Here is a 19,048-nt window from a genome sequence, read left to right on the forward strand (position 1 = left end):
CGCTCAGCTAGAGTATGCCCCGTTTACGCCAAAAAGGGGGAGGGGAAAAAAGGAGACGCCTGCAGCACATGGACCTAATAGAGCCGGGAGCAGGGGAGAGGGGAGTTGCGTCTTCGGCTACATGTGACATGAGGGAGCAGAACACAGGTGACGCTGCAAATTAGACAAACGAGGTAAGAGCATAGCATCAAAAAGGAGGCACAATCTGTATGTTGAGTAAATACCACACAACAGGGGAGTGATACCAAGTGTGTGCACGCGCAAAGGGGGAGGGGTGCGAGCGTGGGTACGGAACGTGGCCTTGAGTCTTCCGAGCTCTTTGATCCCCGCAGGTCATCTGGCAGGAGGCGCCACAAGGGTCTCGGCCTACGGGACATGCTACTGAGGCCAATTCCACACATTACGGCGGCCTTCCAGGATCAAACTGGGACAGACCCAGTCACCTCCCCTGCAGAGTAACCAACGTTTGGACTGCACAGAAAGTTTTGGCTGATATGCTTCCAAAAGGCCAACGCAATGGTGGCACTATCTCCCCTCAAGGGGTGGCAGCAGCAGAGGCAAAAATTATTCCAAAGGTGGCCCTCACCACCAAGTATGGAAGGGAAGAACCCCAGGTAGCAGACCCCATTCCTCTCTGCCAGGGGATCTGTTCTGATCCCTTCTGTTTGGGGTCCGTCCCAGCCCCAACAGCAGCAACTGGAGGGGCGGTGGTTGGTCAAGGCACAGACTTTGTGAGACAGCAGACGAAGATAGGGGTTTGGCTAGCATGACACGGAACAGGGATTACAGAAGAGAAGCCTCTCTTGGAAACTAAAGGACCGGCGGACCTGCTCCGCTCCGGTCCCTCAAAGATATAAGGCACCCAAGCAAAGCCCCCAACTATCTCCGCTGATGAAACAGGAGCCCCCAATGTTCAAGGCAGTCGGTGGGGAGTGCATAAACAGGCTGGGGGGGTGCTCTTCGATGGCTCGCCTCGTCTCAGGCCTGGGCTCCGGTTGCTTTCTGGATTAGGGGGATCTGTGGGGGGAAACGCAGCAAACAGGCTGTTAGTAAATGGGGCCAGGACAAACTTTGTAACCAAGAGGCTATTTTGGCAGAGTCTGGAGGACATTGATTCATAGGGTCGCCAAGAGTCGGAAGCGACCTGACGGCACTTAACACACACACATCTCTGCTCCTAGGTTAGGAAGACAGCAGGCTGGATATTTATTTTATTTAAAACACTGACGTGCCGTCTTTCCAACCAAATGTGTGTGTGTTAAGTGCTGTCAAGTCGCTTCCGACTCATGGCGACCCTATGAATCAATGCCTCCAAAACGTCCTGTCTTTGAAAGCCTTGCTCAGGTCTTGCAAATTGAGGGCCGTGGCTTCCTTGATTGAGTCAGTCCATCTCTTGGTGGGTCTTCCTCTTTTCCTGTTGCCTCCCACTTTTCCTAGCATGATTGTCTTTTCCAGTGGCTCTTGTCTTCTCATTATGTGACCAAAGTACGATAGCCTCAGTTCAGTCATTTTAGCTTCTAGGGTCAGTTCAGGCTTGATTTGATCTAACACCCACTGAATTGTTTTTTTAGCAGTCCACGGGATCCGTAACACTCTCCTCCAACACATTTCAAAGGAATCTACTTTCTTCCTATCAGCTTTCTTAATTGTCCAGCTTTCACACCCATACATAGTAATAGGGAATACGATGGCATAAATTAACTTGATCTTGGTGGCCAGTGACACGTCCTTACACTTAAGAATCTTTTCTAGCTCCTTTATGGCTGCTCTTTCCATTCTCAATCTCCTTCTGATTTCTTGGCTGCAGTCTCCCTTTTGGTTGATGGTGGAGCCAAGGAATAGAAAGTCTTGAACAATTTCAATTTCTTCATTGTCAACCTTGAAGCTGAGTAATTCTCCTGTAGTCATTACTTTTGTCTTCTTGACGTTCAGCTGTAGTCCTGCTTTGGCACTTTCTTTTTTAACTTTCAGTGGTAGTCGTTTCAAGTCTTCGCTACTTTCTGCCAGTAATGTAGTATCATTGGCATATCTGAAATTGTTGATGTTCCTCCCCCTTCGTCTAAATCTAATCCGGTTTTCCAAATAGAATCCCCAAAGAAGCCCCAATAACAGTCTCCTTATTAATTTTCACCCATCAAGGTTATGGGTGCGTGTGAGTGGGGTGAGGGGAGAGGAAAGGTCTCCAGCCTCTCCTAACTGGATGTGTCTATCCCACAAAGGGTCACAACATCCTTGCAACGCAAGGACGGACCTTGCAGGCAGCGTTGGTAAAAGCACCAACCCCGAGCAAGCAGTTCACCCCAACGGACATGCTCGCCAGCTACAGTATCAGGTACCGCAGCCAGGCATTTTTTAGGCGCCGGTCCTAGGATAAGGACCACGGCTGCCAGGCATTCTAGAACTGCCGCTGCAGCCCCCCAGCCCCCCACAAACACCCAGAAGTGGGGAAGGGGTGACGATCAAGCCAAGATTCTCCCCTGCACCCCCACCCTCCTCACCTTGGAGAGGTCGACCCCGGTGAGGGCGTGCACAGATGCAGGGATCTCAGCCAGCAACCGGTTCACGTCCGATGTCAGTTTATTGTTGTCCCCACTGAGAATCACAATTTCATCGAGCTTGGCCAGCGGGGCAGCCACCTTGGCGGCGATCTGAGGGCAAGACAGCAACTTCCTGAGGCACAGGCCCCGGAGGGAGGCCCCCGGGAGAGCGCTCCCTGCTCCCCAGCCCTCAGACTCGCCCCGACTCTCACCTGGGGCAGGGCGTCGAGCACCAAGGCCATCTTGGCCGCCTCCCCATACTGCTGATAGGCCTGTGCCTTGAGCTTCATCTTCTCAGCCTCGGCTTTGCCGATGGCCTCGATGACGGAAGCCTCGGCCTCTCCAATCTTGCGGATCTTCTCTGCTTCGGCCTGAGCAATAAGCACCTGTTTCACCCTTTAAAGGGAAGAAGAAGAAGAACAAGGAGGAGGAGGGGTTGGTTTTTATACCCTGATTTTTTTCTACCTTTTAAGGAGGTACAATCACCTTCCCTTCCTCTCACCACAATAGACAGGTTGTGCTGAGAGCATTCGGAGAGAACCGTGACTGGCCCAAGGTCACCCAGTGGCTTCATGTGGAGGAGCAGGGAATCACACCCGGTTCTCCAGTTTAGAGTCTGCCGCTAGTGTGGAGGAGTGGGGAATCAAACCTGGTCCTCCAGATTAGAGTCTGCTGCTCTTAACCACTACAACACACTGGCTCTCTTTAAGGGAAACAGGCCTGCCACAGCTGCTGGCAAAACGTCAGGAAAGAAAATACCAAGACCACGGTCACACAGCCCGGATAACCTACAAGAACCAATGAACTCTGACCGTGAAAGCCTTCGACAATATTTAGTTACTGATGAGTTTAGGCATGTTTTTTGGGCACTGGCAACAATGGAAAGGTGGCAGAGTATTTTCTCCCCCCCACCCCAAGTGGGCATATGAGCCAGAAAAAAAAATGCAGAGGGGGAGCTGCAGCACCTAGAAGACTAACACAATAATTGTGGCGATAGCTTTCATAGGACATAGCCCTTTTCAGCAGATGCAACTAAATATATACATTTTGTGAGTCCAAAGAAGATGGGGACTAAGGTGGGTCAATCGAAAAGGCGACTAAAGCCTGACACATATGAGAAAAAGTCAGGAGCCAGAGCCAGACAGTCTGAGCGAACCCCTGAGGTCCAACCCCTGGTAGAGCAGAACTCCCAAAATAAGCAGAGGACTCAAGCTAATGAGCCAAGCTACCCACGCTGCAGCAGATAAAACCCCATCATTCCTCCCCCTCCCCACCCATTGCTACAGCTTCTGATGCCCCAGAGGGAATGGGAACCACCCCCCCTCCCTAGATGACAACACCCACTTCTCTCCTTCTGCGATTTCCTGCATGCGGTGCGCCTCAGCCTCCGCCGGCCTTTTGACGGTGGCGATGAGCTCCTTGTCCATGCGAATGATCTCCTTCTCCTCCACGTCAATCTGCTTCCGGCGCTGCACAACCTCGATCTCGATCTCCTCTTGGCGGATCTTTTGCTGTTCTTTTGCTCCTTGCAGTTCATAAGCTAGCTGAGCCTCTGCTGTCTGGGGGGCGGGGGAGGGGCAGGGAGGGAGAGGGGAGGTCATAACCTCTGGCCAGAAAGTACTCATCCTCATCCCCCTTACTAGTTCATTGGGAACTTGCAGCCGGGTTACAGAAGAACCAAATATTTTCCACCCCTGGCTGCCATCAGCACACAGCCCAGAACCCTGTGTGAAGTCTCCCTTTTCCACCACCCTCTCTCTCAGGCCCCCACAGCCCACTTCCTGCCTTCTTTCCCATTGTCAGAATGCAGCCCCTTTTGTACCTATGAAAAACCATTCCCAACCAAAACACACACACATTTCAGGACCACTCGCTAGACGACTTTGCTCCAAAGCAGCCAGAACATTCAAGGGATCATGAGGGCCCAGGTGTGCCAGAGCAAGGGGCTCGCAACACTGTGATGCGAAAGTGCTCCCTGCCAGCCCTGCATTGGGTAGGGGCCGTGGCTCAGTGGTAGAGCATCTGCTTGGCATGCAGAAGGTCCCAGATTAAACCCTCGGCATCTCCAGTTAAAGGGACTAGGCAAGTAGGTGATGTGAAAGACTTCTGCCTGAGACCCTGGGGAGCCGCTGCCGGTCCGAGTAGACAATACTGACTTTGATGGACCAAAGGTCTGATTCAGTATAAGGCAGCTTCATGTGTTCATGTATTCTTAACCTTTTAGGAGAGGGGCCATGGCTCAGTGGTAGACCATCTGCTTGGCATGCAGAAGACCCCAGGTTCAATCCCTGGCATCTCCAGTTAAAGGGACTGGGCAAGTAGGTGATGTGAAAGACCTCAGCCTGAGCCGTTGGAGAGCAGCTGCCTGTCTGAGTAGACAATACTGACTTTGATGGACCAAGGGTCTGATTCAGTAGAAGGCAGCTTCATGTGTTCCCTGAAACCCAGGCCCCGATGAATGAAGCCACACACCTTCACATTGATCTCCTGGCTGAAAGCCGCTTTCTGCATTTCGAAGGCGCGCTTGGAATCGGCCACCTTCGTGTCTGCCATGAACTTGACATCCAGCATTTCCCTTTTGCACTCTGCTTCCTGCAGGAACAAGCGGGGAGGCACGGCTCAGCTCACCGACCAGTACAAGACCAGGGGGGGGGGGAGGACAAGAACATCAGGGGGACCTCCAGCACACCTACCCGGATGCCAGCGTCACGCTCGGCTTCGGCCACTCCGATGTCTGCGTCTCGCTGAACGACTGCTGTCTGGGTCTTCCCCAGGGAACTCAGGTAGCTGACTTTATCATAGACATCCTGCAAGGGAAGAGTGTAAGAAGTCACTCTCCAGCCATCAGCTGCAGCAGGAAGTGCACTCCCCCCTCCCCACACGCATACGCAGCTTCAACTAGCCTCTTCTTCCATCACAAATCAGGCCCCTTTAGAAACAGGAGCATTCGGGTAGTGGCATATGTGCTTTGGAACATCTCCTCTCCCATCATGTCCCCAGAGCTTGCAGAAAAATAGCAAAAGCACAGAAATGTAGAGCTGAAGGGGACCCCAAGGGCCATCTGGTCCAACCTCCAGTGCAAGCAATTCACAGCTACCCCCCCAACTCCCCCAGGGACCCCTGGCTCTGTGCCCAAAGCATTACTTGGCCTCTGACCTCCACTGCTTATTGCCCTCACTCAAAAATGTTTTAGTGCCATTGTAAGCTGCTCTCAGGAAATATGTGGGTGGAAGGGTGGGACAAAAAAGGATATGCACAGGGACAAGACAGAAGCCAGGGCATACAGGAAAACCATTGGGGGGGGGGTTGTCTCTACAATCCCACTTGCCTGGCAGCATCTGCTCCCCTCCCTGCCTTCTTAGCTACCTCTCCCGAATGGAAAAGTCCGTGCGAAGGCTGCTTCCACGTGAAGGTCTCACTCCGGCTTTGTGTCTAAGGTGGAGCAGGTTATTTCAGAGCATTCACACAACGCCACCCCCTCATTGGCTATCTTCTGTGTCTTCCCCAGCTTTGACGTGATCTTTGCCAAACATGGTTTGGTATGATCTTTTGGTATGAGCGGGTGCAGAGGAGAGCGACGAGGATGAGCAGGGGCTGAGGGAGACTAAGCCCTATGAGGAAAGGCTGAGGGAGTTGGGAATGTTCAGTCTGGAGAAGAGGAGGTTGAGGGGGGACGTGATTGCTCTCTTTAAGTATCTGAAGGCCTGTCACTTAGAGGAGGCAGGGAGCTGTTCCTGTCGGCAGCAGAGGACAGGACTCGCAATAATGGGTTTAAATTGTGGGCGGAAAGGTACCAGCTGGAAATTAGGAAAAACATTTTGACCGTAACAGTTGTTTGACAGTGGAATCAGCTACCTAGGGAGGTGGTGAGCTGCCCCTCACTGGGAGTCTTTAAGCAGAGTCTGGACAAGCACTTGTCAGGGATGCTGTAGGCTGATCCTGCGTTAGGCAGGGGGTTGGACTAGATGGCCTGTATGGCCCCTTCCAACTTTATGATTCTATGATCTTTTGGGAGACTACATTTGCACCCTGCATGGACAGGAAGGTGCGTATTTTTGAAGGCCCCACTCACAACAGCACTGTTTCCCTTGTTCCATGGCTGCCGTTCCCCACCACCACATGCCACCAGAAGGCTTTAAAAAAAAAGATGATTGACTTATTGCTGTATCTTAACACTATAGTGATACATCCATTCCTGATTTTTTAAAAGAAGTCCAAAAAAAGACCTTTGGTGGCCGGGGAGGAAGCCTGAGGGGCAAGGAAAGTACTAGAAAACTATTGTGTGGTCCATGTGCTCTGTTGCTGCTGCAAATGCCTCAGCATTCACAGCGGCAATGGGAAATCGCTGCTGTTTTGATGCAGCCCTAAACACTCTACAGCAGGGGTGTCCAACCCAGTTGTTACGAGAGCCAGATATGACGTAAATGTCACTTGGTCGGGCCGGGCCATGCCTCGCCAGCCCAGATCAGGACGGATGTGTGTGTGGCTGCCTCAACTGGCTAGAGGGCCGGGTCAGAGCAAGAGTCCGGTAGCACCTTAAAGACTAACAAAATTGCTGGCAGGGTATGAGCTTTTGGGAGCCACAGCTCATTTCTTCAGATACCGGATAAGACCTCTCAAGGGGCCGGATCCGGGCCGCGGGCCTTATGTTTGACACCCCTGCTCTACCGTGCTCTTTCTAGCAAAAAATAATAATAATAATAATGTAGGCACTGCATGGGTCCACAAACAAAATCCAAACATAAGTTATGAGATTCTGCAAGCTGTAACTTCTCCGTCATGCACTGCACCCCCACCCAAAACCTTGGCTTTCTTGTTCTGAATAGCGAACCTGGAGGCTTTTAAAGCTTCCCTGTTTTATGAGACTTAGGTTGGTCCTGATGGAAGAAGCATTGTGCACCTCTTTTTTTTAATCTTCCCTTCCAAAGTGCCCTGCTTTTCTGCTGCCTGTATAATTGATAACAACAGCTTTAGCATTAACAGGCCATTTCTGCCTATCTTGGCCAGATGACATTCCCAGTGTGGCCCTGCCTGTACCTTGATAGTAAAGCTCAGGATCTCAATGCCCATCCGGCCCACGTCTGGGGCTGCCACCTCCCGCACCAACTTGGCAAACTGATCCCTGTCCTGGTAGATCTGCTCAACTGTCAATGTCCCTGTAGAATGAAAACAAAGGCAAAGGGTGGTTGGCATATCCAAAAGGAATGACTGGAGAACAGCTGGAAATTAGTAAGACCTGAACCCTTTGGGGAAGAGAGAGAGGGGATCCAGGATACAGAGCAAGAAGAAGAGTTGGTTTTCATATGCCAACTTTCTCTACCACTTAAGGGAGACTCAAACCAGCTTACAATCACCTTCCCTTCCCCTCCCCACAACAGTCACCCTGTGAGGTAGGTGGGGCTGAGAGAGCTCTAACAGAGCTGTAAGTTGCCCAAGGTCACCCAGCTGGTTTTATGTGTAGGAGCGGGGAAACAAATCCGGTTCACCGGATTAGCCTCCCCCGCTCATGTGGAGGAGTGGGGAATCAAACCCAGTTCTCCAGACCAGAGTCCGCCGCTCCAAACCACCACTCTTAACCACTACACCACGCTGGCTCCACGCAGGGCTGCTTCTGGGTGGGAGTGTCATTCGGCCCAGCAACACCAAGGCACTGCTCTTCAGACACTGTGCATCCTGAGTCAGTTCTGCAAATTAAGAGCGCTTGCTTATATCTGCAGATGTTCATGGTGCTTCGGTGAGCCAGGGAGCTACGCTGAACACAGCTCGATGGAAGCCCTGTTGAGTCCATCAACACTGCAGCAGGCGTAGCTTGTGCAGGTTTACGTTTCTCTGCCGCTGCAGTGGGTGAGGACCGACAGTGTGTCTTGCTATGCCCAGGGGCAGAAACTTGCTTCCTTTTCTTTGGCCGAGGGCTGCACCAACCTGCAAGTGCAGGAGAGGGGGAACGTCTATCTACAGGGCCCAAGGAGACACACGCCAATCGGGGGACGCCCCACCACTCCTCACACCTAAGATGGAGCGCAGATGCCCCTCCAGCGTCTGGAGGACCACGTTCTTAATGTCGTGGACGTTCTTCCCCAGGAACTGCTCACAAGCCACTGCGAGAAGCTCCTTTTCAGTCATTATTTTCACCTGTGGGCAAAAACCATAGAGTTCCCGGTGAGAAAAGGGAGAGCACAACAGGAGACGCTATTATCCGTGAAAGAAGCCGAGCGCAAGCCACCTCTGGGCACTTAGTTTGCCAGCCGCCTGGCTCTCAGGAACACATCCAGCCAGTTTACCCTGTCTTTTTTCCTGCCATGGCAATGCCAGTCACTGGAGGACAATTTGGATGTTTCAGAGGCAGGTTTCACAGAAGACCCATTTCTGGAAAACATACAAATCAATTCAGGGGAGCAAAGGAACAGAGAGTCGCAGTTCCGCCAGCCTATGTCACGCAATTCAGGGATTTGGGGGACAGGACCATCCCAGCCAGCCCCCCGCCCCCATGAACTGAGCAAATTATTTGCAGCAAAGATTGTGCCCTCTCCTCGTTTTGCTGGAAGGCAATTTCTAATGCCTCTGTGTCTGACATAATGCCTTTTTAATTAAGTGACAGGGATCCCAAGGCTACATTGTCAGTGGCAAGATTTATCTCAGTCCTTATATCCCTCAACCATTAGATTTAAAATTACACTGCTCAAGATCAATGGATCAAGGAGCTTCTAAGGGATAAAGGAAAGGAAGGCAATTCCTGGGTCTGGACAATGCAAAAGGGAGTCAGGATATCTTCCACAGACACATGAAGTGGGTTTGTTGGGCTCTCCCCCAGCCAGCGGCATTTCAAGTCCATAAAAGCTCACAAAGTCATTTCGCTTGCCACTGACTCTTCTCATATCTCTCAAAATGCAGACCAACGGCCCACTCGTGCTCTCCCATGCTCCTCCCTGCCAAAGCAATTAGTAGATAGAGCTGCTGGCATGGAGCAGAAGAGCCTCCACTGCAACCAACCCCATTTCCAGGCATTATTTGGCTGGAGACGCAAAATGCTGCTGAGCAGCAGCAGCAGCAGAAGAGTTGGTTTTTATATGCCGACTTTCTCTACCACTTAAGGCAGAATCAAACCGGCTTACAATCGCTTTCCCTTCCCCTCCCCACAACAGAAACCCTGGGAGATAGGTGAGGCTGAGAGAGTGTGACTAGCCCAAGGTCACCCAGCTGGCTTCATGTGGAGGAGCGGGGAAACAAATCTGGTTCCCCAGATCAGAGTCCACCGCTCCAAACCACCGCTCTTAACCACTACGCTATGATGAACAGCTGCTTCTTCCAAGCAGTAGCACCAGGGCCAGTCCAGGTCCCACAAGCCAGAGAAGAACAGTAGGGGCTTGGTGAGTGTCACTGGGCTGCAGAAAGGGTTTCAGGGGACGGGCTGCTCTTGTCCCTCTCAGGCTCCCTACTCCAGTCTTGCAGCTGCCAGAGTTCAGCCTTGAGAGTAAAAGTCAACTCTCAAGAAAGCATTCTAAGAGAGCGCAGGGGCGAGGGGATTTTAAAAATAGAAAAGTTCACATTGGCTTGTAGGCTTCACATTCCCCCCTTTTTTAAATCAACAACACCAAAATAACCAAAAGGCTCGCAAAGAATCAGAACAGTGCTTCAAGCAGAAGGGGATAGGCTGGGAGCCCAAGATGTCTCGTGCTCCGTGTTCCTATTTAAAAAAAAAAAAGTGCTTTCCCTGCTGATACAACAAAACATAGCGTGTGAGCATGGTAGAGGAACGCAAGCCCATCACAAAGTTTCAACAGGAAAGCATGTGTAGATTTAACCACTAAATCTGAGTAGTAATGCCGTTCCCAGGATAAAACAAAGCTTTCTGTGGCGAGGTGCATTCTTACAAGCTCATATCTATGACCAGGACTGGTGACTAGTTGAGAGCCAGGATTCCAGGGCCATCAAGCCAGAAGACATATTGCTTTCAGCGTAGCCACGCAGGAGCCTGTGCTTTTCAGCTAGTCCTCTGACCAACCCTCAACCCCCGCCCCCAAAATGTGGTCAGTTGGAACGCTCATCTTTGCGAACACCTGGGATGCAACCCACTAGGAACTCTTCCTGAGCGAGCCCTGCTGAAATTCATCAGCTGAGTTTCCAGCCTCTGCCTACCCTTGTCTGCAGGAACAACCCTAAACAGCACAGTGTTAAACAATGAGATAATGTGTTTAGGAGCTGGGAAGAAGTGTTCGCGCAACACCCCCCCCCCTCAAATGCAAAAGGGTGCCACCTCAGGCCCGACAGGTCCACCATGATTGTGGTGCTCTATTAAGACAAGAGTCCACTTCTCCTGCTGTCACGGGAAAACCTCCTGTGTCTGGATTTCCCTCTAATCATTAAACAAACAAGAGGTCAGTTAGCAATTCATTTAACCCACTTACCAGAACGTGCAACAAAAGTGATAAGATGCAGGCTTGCCTGGCTGGCTCCAGCAAATGTGACCTCCAGGGAAGTTTGAGTAGGCCGACATTTATTTATTTCGTATATTTTTAACACTGCCCTGCCTCCAAAGAGCTCCGGGCAGGGAACACCATTCTCCCTGCCTCCATTTTATCCTTACAACGCTATGATGCAGGTCAAGTTTAAAGAGACCGGCTTGCCCCTGGTCACCCTGCAAGCTTCATGCAGAGCAGGGATTTGAACCTGGGGGTCTCCCAAAACTTATCTCAACGCTCTAACCATACTGATTCTTAGATCCATAGATCTAAGATTCTTAGATTCTTAGATCCACCCATTCTGTCAAAGTGCCCCAAATGGCTAACACAGATGTACAAGAAAAGTCGTGTGCTTATTTGTGAGACTGTGTTAATGTCTTTCTCTTCAAGAAACACTTCCTTGAGACCTAACCTTTTAACTAAAAAGCCTCATTAAACTGGGGGGGGGGGGGAGACTGGAAGAAGAGTTGGTTTTATATGCCAATTTTCTCTACCTTTTAAGGAGAATCAAACCGGCTTTCAATCACCTTCCCTTCCCCTCCCCACAACAGACACCCTGTGAGGTAGGTGAGGCCGAGAGAGCTCTAAGAGAACTGTGACTAGCCCAGCTAGCTTCATGTGTAGGAGTGGGGAAACCAACCCGGTTCACCAGATTAGAGTCCACCGCTCCAAACCACCGCTCTTAACCACTACACCACACTTGCTGTCATGACGCAGAAATGGCTATTTCACATATCTGGAATTTCAGTTCAGAGTTGGGGAGGAAGGCCATCCCATGCAACCAAAAAGGAAGGCCATCCACTCACCAGCTCCCCACACACCTAAGCCATGTGGCATCCAGAACATAAAGAGAGAGCAGATGCTGATTACTGGAATTTACCCTGCTGAAGCAAAAGAGGACTTTTTGTTTGTTTGTGGAGACTGGAGATCAGCCAAATCTGGACCCAGAAGCAAGAGCTGTTGAGGAGGAGCCATGGCTCAGTGGTAGAGCATCTGCTTGGCATGCCGAAGGTCCCAGGTTCAATCCCTGGCATCTCCAGTTAAAGGGACCAGGCAAGTAGGTGATTTGAAAGACCTCTGCCTGAGACCCTGGAGAACCGCTGCCGGTCTGAGTAGACAACACTGACTTCAATGGACCAAGGGTCTGATTCAGTATAAGGCAGCTTCACGTGTTCATGCACAGAAGGAACAGCAGGACACGATTACAGGACCGGCCGGCGACTCACTCCAAAACACAGCTGTGGCAATGCCTGGCCCACTGCCCCAGAGAGACCTTCTCAGTAATGTAACTTGCTCATCACCATTCTGGAGCAAAGTAGATCCCACAGGAATTTGGACTTTATGAAGACTAAAAGCCACAGCACTGAACTCATTTGGCAACCAATAGGAACCCGGGACAAAAACCGGCTACGTACAAACCTAGGCAGAGAAGCAGATCGTTGTGCTGGAAGGGTGCTGGGTCCGACTGTTAAGGAGGTCAGAGTAGCAACAGCACCCTCTGCTGCACAGGCGGGAGAGAAGCAACAACCTAGCGATGAAAAAGGGAAGGGGCTTCCCTCCCAACAAAGGTGTTGGGGAGCTGTGTGAATCTGAGACGGAAAATTTTTAAAAGCAGCTTTTGAGCAAGGACAGTGTTTCCAGAGCAGCCAATGCCTCTCCCCTGGGATAAGCAGCCTCCTAGGAGGGAGGAGAGGCCAGGAAGAAGAGTTAGAGGCATGCATTCCTGAAAGGAGGCATTTGGAGTTACTGTACCTGGGCCACACCTGTGACAGTTAAAGCTACCCCCTCCGCCGTCTCTACGTCCTCACACCTGGGCTGTAACGTCATTATCTCTAGGGAAATCCTGCCAAAAAACGTAAAACATTGGCACGTTTCTAGGTAACAGGCTCAGCTCTTCCCCTTGGCCCGGGACCACCTGCTGCACCGGCTCCAGGAAATGCAGATGCAATGCAATGCTTCTGCCGGTCGACCAAACACACAGAAATAAATGTGGGGTTGTTTCAGAAACCAAGAGTGGGGAAACATTGAAGCTACATGGAACAGGATCACTGAGTGCCACCGGCTGAGTTCAAGATCTCATGATTGGAAGGGTTATCGTGAGGTTTTGCCTGATTTGTGGGCCTTAGAAATACAACCCCATCCAAGAAATAATCAGAGTTCACACACCACACGCTTAGAGATGTAAAAGCTGGGGGGGGGGGAGAGCCAGGGAAAAAATCCATAAGACCCACCCAAATTTTAAAAAAATTACAATGGAAAAATGGAAATCTTTGTTTCCACAACCACTCCATGAAGTAGGCTACTATAATCCTCTGTTTTCCAAACTGGCTTCTAATCTGCTGAAACTTAAAGCTAGGTTGCCCAAATCCGAGTTTAATTTCCTAGCTGACACCAGAGTACTGGTGATGTATCATTCCAGGCAGGATCTGATGGGCTGATTCAGGCCAGTGAAGTCCTTTAGGACTGGACTTCAAGAGCACCTGTCCTACCTATCCCCACTGGTACCTCTAAAAGGAACAAAGATGCTTCTCAGGGGAGTTGGCTCCAAAACTATGCCTAGAGATCCTTCAAACGCTGAAAATCTTTTTCTTTTAATGAGCATTTTGAGGCCTGGCTTTCACTGCTAGGGGTTAAACTGGCAGAGAGGAAGAGGTTTTAAAACATGTTTTATTGTTAACATAATCAGAACGGGATAGTTGGCATTTTAAGGACATTTATTGAAATGTCCTAACCTCTTCAGTGCAGTGGCATGGAGGAGAGTTCCAAGAATGATCAGAGAGAGACCTGCAGCACCTAAGTGGGACTTCTATGTTCAAAGAACAAAAGGAAGGAATGGACCAGATTAACCTTGACTTTTACCCAGACAGGGTAGCCATGTACAGAAACCGATTTAAGTCTGGCAGAAGCAGGTGTACCTGGAGGATTCTACTTTAACAAACAGGTGACCACCTGATGGAGCAGACTGGAGTCTACGACAGACCACGCCACAGTAAACTAAAAGGGCCGCAGGACTTTGCGCTTTTTCAAAAGTAGCACACAGTTCTCAGGATCTGCCCTACAATTCAGCTGCGCTCACGGAGAGCTCCCCCCCACCCCCCAGACATGATCTCGCGCGGCCTTTCTTTTCCCCCACAGAGCGGATGCGCGTTAATAGCCTTCCTGTTTCTGTGTGACACCTGTGAAGCAGGCTGAAGTGGCAATCGGGAAGGAGCGGGTGCCAGCGACATTCCCATGGGGTTCAGAAAGGGGGGCCTTGAATTTGGAGTCGGTCAGCATGCATCGTTCTACATTACCGTGGAGTGCAACAGCAGGTAGCAAGAGCCAAACAAGGGGGCAAAGGAGAGAAAAGTGCAGGTACCAAGGCTGGCCCGCTAGAGAAAAAGGAGAGTGCTTAAGTCCTCTTGCTGCCACAGTTGCTGCTGCGTGGGACAGAAGGGAGAGAAGAAGGTTAGAGACAACACATTAGAAGTGGGTGAATCATTTACCTGTGCGACCCCCGTTACGTACAGTGGGACCCCCTCCGACGTCTCAATATTCTCACAGCGACAAAGGATGGTCATAACCTCCAAAGACAGTCTGAGCAGCAATAAACAAGGGTAGGACAGCAAACACACAAGGTGGTTACCAGAGAGTAGCAGAACCCAGTTGCCAAGGGAAAGACGGGACTTTTCTGGGTTTCCAAGCCACTCCGGGGTCGAGGCGACACAAGGTTTTGAAAAGCGCAACAAGGTGAATCCGGGGCTCTCGTCAGGAGTCATGTATGAATCTGCCCTGCTCTGGGTGGTCAACCAGGGACAGGGCCCTGCTTATGGCAGGCCTTGCCCAAATACATTTCCCTGGTACCAACTCAACAATGCTTTGAATCTGGACCCCCCAACTTGAATGAGGCTTGTACCTGACCCCCCTGCCCAAAGCCAGCTGCTTTTTGACCCACTGTGTCAGTTTCATCCCCCTCTAAACAAAACTTAAATTGTTTTGTGTGGGGCCTCCCCCCCCCCATCATTATCTGTCAAGGATGATGGGATTTGTAGTTTTTTTCTGCCTTCCAAACTGGATTGTGAAGCAGTGAAAAATAACAATCCCATTGTCCTTGGTAGCAAAAGGCTGGGAAGCGTGTGATTTGTAACTGAAGTAAAAAGAGGCTGTCAAGTAAGAAGCCTATAACTACATGATATTTTGTTTGCAGGGGAGAGGGAGAAGGGGGAGGGGATTGTCCAAGCATCACTATAGAGTATCCACAGGGATTTTTTCAAACATTTGAAAAGGATGCTCAGAGAAAAAATGCTGATCGTGAGGTGGGGTGGTGGCATTCACTCAATACTAGTCCCACTCTTACCTGTCACTGGCCTTTACCTTCTCACCTTCCTCCTGACTGACCACTTCTATTTAACTGACCACTATTTGACTGACCACTTCTATTAAACATCACTAGAAGCCTTTCTTTGTAAGGAGCGCAGAGCTTGTCTGAAATTTACACTAGCACCGCCAAGGTTTTAAAAGACCATCTGAAGTGGAATTCCTTCTGTGAGCTCCCTGCTGAGATAAATGCCGCAAGCCTTTGCCAAGCCTTTGCTATTAGTAGAGATACCACCCCCACCGCAACCCCTTTCCCATGCAGCCAGGGCCAATCCATGCAGACAGCCTAGAAGGCCTTACCCTGAGCTCCTCATCTACAAAATGGGAAGGACGACCTCTTCACAGGGGTGTTTGGGGATTAATGGGTTAAGGGTTACAGTTACATAACTGGCAGGTGGTGTGATGCAGCAACCAGTATGTGAAATCCCAGTTCAACCATCCATTCCCTAGATTTAACAGCCACTGGCTATCCATCAACCACTTCACACTTTGAAAGGGGAGATAATCCCAGTTCAAATCTTGACTCTGTCAAAGACTCACTAGGTGATGCTAAAGGAAGCTTCGATCCCAGTCTCACCCTGTTCTGTTACTATTGGGGGGGGGAACTAATCAGAACTTGGGAGGGGGAGTACCCAATGATGCCAATACACTCCATCTCCATACATTAGAGTAAGAAAGCTGGGGGGGGGGTCAGTGACTCAAACTATTTCTTCTGTCGCCCTTCGACTGCTGCAAAAGGGTCTTTAAAAAAAGGTAAAGGTCCCCTGTGCAAGCACCAGGTCATTCCTGACCCATGGGGTGACGTCACATCCCGACGTTTTCTAGGCAGACTTTGTTTACAGGGTGGTTTGCCAGTGCCTTCCCCAGCCATCATCCCTTTACCCCCAGCAAGCTGGGTACTCATTTTAGCGACCTCGGAAGGATGGAAGGCTGAGTCAACCTTGAGCTGGCTACCTGAAACCAACTGTCGGGATCGAACTCAGGTCGTGAGCAGAGCTTGGACTGCAGTACTGCAGCTTACCACTCTGCGCCACGGAGCAAAAGGGTCTTAGGGTCATCCATATATGGCCAGAGATTGGGGTGCATGAAGGACAGCTGGATAAAGTGAAGGGCTCATAGCATAGCCCTGGAATATGGGACATGCACACTTGGTGTGATTTCCACACTAGAGGAACTCAGGTGGCAGTTCCTCTACGAAAGACCATACAACTAGCCAAGCTGCTCCAGCTAGCTAAGCGCCCCTTGGGCAGCCTCCCCCCTCCTCCAGTTCCAGAGCTGGCACAGCAAGTGGTGCACATCACAGGCAGCAGTGTGGCATGTGAGGGAGAATCTATCAGCCCGCCCCTCCACAAGGCCGGGCAGTGGTGCCAGCCTCTGTTCTCCGCCCTTCCGGCTATAAACCCAGAGAGTCTCGTCTTTCTCCTTTTCCTTGTTAGTGTGTCGGGAGGTGGAGGTGCCTCCCACAGGGTGGGGGTCAGGACATGCTGCAAATCCCACAGAGACCCCACAGATTACACACTGGGCTTTAGGACAGCAAGAGCAGCAGCAGCACCATCACACAAGTGAGTTAGTCACAGGATGCATGGAAGAAGACACACAGCAAGCAACAGTCTTAGTTACGGTAGAAGGAGAAAGAGGCGGGGACTGAAAGGTTGACAGAGAGATCTCTTCCGACCCCCATCTCCCGGAATCTGAGCAACTCAGGCACAGAAGGCCACTCTGCCTATGGTCAGTGCTGCCCCCAATTATTCACTCTCAGCAACACTGGCTGGCCAAAAAGCATGCTGCCCCCATAAAAGCTAACCAGAGAGCAGGACAGCTCTCCTGTTGGGCTGTGGGTAAAATTACAAGGAAAAGAATCACATTATCTCCTAGTCCCAGTGGCCTTTTATGCATGGCTGTTTCCCTTGCAGTCACCCCTCTGATGACTTTGGGTCTTTGAATACGCATGCCGTTTCTGACCGTCGGAGGTCTCCTTCCCCACATTTTGCCCGGGTTTTCAAATTCAAGATAGAACAGGTCCCTGAAAATGCATGCAAAACACGGGAAAATGAAGGGGAAGAGTGAGGTGACCTCTGACAGTCAGAAACGACATGCAGAATCAAAACAAAGACCTGAAGTTGTCAGAGGGGTGACAGCGAGGGAAACAGCCATGCACAAAAGACCACTCTCTCCCATGCCTCTGGTGACAGAGGAACACTTGATTTTAGAATTAAAATGAGAGGCACACACCTCTCCTTACTCCAAAAAAAAGGCTTCCTTCTGATTGCGAAAAAAGCAGCTCACCTCCCATTCGCTATGTTTCTGCATGAATCACTGCTCTAAACATGCCTCCAACTTGGAAGGCCAGCCCTGAGCAGTGACTCATGCAGAGACATGCAACAGGCAGGCAGCCTCTTCTGAAGGCAGGAATTATCTGCCTTGGAAAGGACTGAACAATCTAATCACATCTCATGCAGGGAGGTGACATAATTACCCAATCCCAGCAGAGGTTGATCAGGCAAAGCCAGATCAGTGATACATGCAGAGGTACAGCAGACAACTTCCTCCATGGTGTGATGCTGAGCTGTGTCCTGCAAGAAATGAATTCAAAGACCCACAGCACCACACTATGGACCCACAGCACCACACTATGGACCCACTATGGACCCACAGCACCACACTATGGAGGAAGTTGTCTGCTGTATCTCTGCATGTATCACTGATCTGGCTTTGATATGGGATATAAATGGAAAATAATAAATAAATAGTTCAGTCATTCCCCCTGCCCCCTACCCTTTTGGTATAGCTAAGCTATAAAGTTAAACTAGTTTCAAAAAAGGCTTAATGGCCAGGGCCTCAAGGGAAAGGGATCTTGTGAACTGGCATTTTGTGAAGCATCTTTGAACTAGCAAGGTGAATTATAACTCGCCTGAAATTGCAGTCCCCAGGATGCTTTTTCTGGGGAGGAAGGGACGACAGAGAGTTAAGGCAGCTCTCAAACCAGTTCACACCGCAGTGTGTGAATGTACAATTTGGAAACAGAAACGCTACTGCACCCTTGTGGGTTGTTGGAGAAAGGGAGGGGGTGCCCTTTCCTATCCTACTCCCCTGACGACTGACTGAGGCAGGGTACTACCTCTGACACCCTAGTCTCTGCAGCACCAGTAGTTTCTCAGAGCCGAACCAGAGTAAGAGCTGCCCCTCTGCCACTCCAAGAGGACATCACCTGCACGCTGGAAGACTCCCCTGCTTACCTCTGCGTATCGGAAATACACCACCAGGCCCAAGCCCAGCCTCCGTCGACGTACTGCTTGTTGTCAGAGCCGCAGCATCCACCTGTGGAACAAACAGAGGCAGCTGCCGTGACTGCTCCAGGGTGGAGCTCTCCAGCATCTTCACCCTCCCCAAGAGGAAGCGAGGTGTTAAGAACTGAAAACAAAGCAGCACAGACACGGAGTGCTTTCTAGGCCGCAGGTGTCAGGATGTACTTTTTTAAAAGTACACATGAAAATTGCTTTGCAAGGACACCGGAAAGGACCAAAGACAGCACAGCTGACTTTGCTTTAAGAAGAAGAAGAGTTAGTTTTTATACTCTGATTTTATCTACCTTTAAGGAGTCTCAAATTGGCTTACAATTGCCTTCCTCTCCCCACAACAGACACCTTGTGAGGTAGGTGGGGCTGAGAGAGTTCAGAGAGAATTGTGACTGGCCCA

The 19,048-nt window shown here is 50.5% G+C and overlaps 1 protein-coding gene across 2 annotated transcripts in view; it reads right to left on the reverse strand.

Moving 5' to 3' along the window:
* Positions 1 to 670: 670 nt before the first annotated feature.
* Positions 671 to 19,048, reverse strand: part of FLOT2 (flotillin 2) — a 31,207-nt gene continuing 12,829 nt past the window's right edge. Inside the window, exons 2-11 of one of the 2 annotated variants that reach the window (XM_056865341.1) lie at positions 18,589 to 18,670; positions 12,749 to 12,839; positions 8,546 to 8,669; positions 7,575 to 7,693; positions 5,231 to 5,344; positions 5,010 to 5,129; positions 3,882 to 4,096; positions 2,750 to 2,933; positions 2,499 to 2,648; positions 671 to 1,017 (exon numbers count right to left, since the gene is read on the reverse strand). In XM_056865341.1, coding sequence (XP_056721319.1) covers positions 979 to 1,017; positions 2,499 to 2,648; positions 2,750 to 2,933; positions 3,882 to 4,096; positions 5,010 to 5,129; positions 5,231 to 5,344; positions 7,575 to 7,693; positions 8,546 to 8,669; positions 12,749 to 12,839; positions 18,589 to 18,670 — 1,238 coding nt within the window. In that variant the 3' untranslated portion in view covers positions 671 to 978. Of the gene's footprint in view, positions 1,018 to 2,498; positions 2,649 to 2,749; positions 2,934 to 3,881; positions 4,097 to 5,009; positions 5,130 to 5,230; positions 5,345 to 7,574; positions 7,694 to 8,545; positions 8,670 to 12,748; positions 12,840 to 14,481; positions 14,573 to 18,588; positions 18,671 to 19,048 lie in introns of both variants that reach the window. The other variant, XM_056865342.1, reaches the window with a different exon arrangement.

Source organism: Euleptes europaea, chromosome 19 (genome assembly GCF_029931775.1).
Source record: "Euleptes europaea isolate rEulEur1 chromosome 19, rEulEur1.hap1, whole genome shotgun sequence".
In the NCBI taxonomy this organism is placed as follows: Eukaryota; Metazoa; Chordata; class Lepidosauria; order Squamata; family Sphaerodactylidae; genus Euleptes; species Euleptes europaea.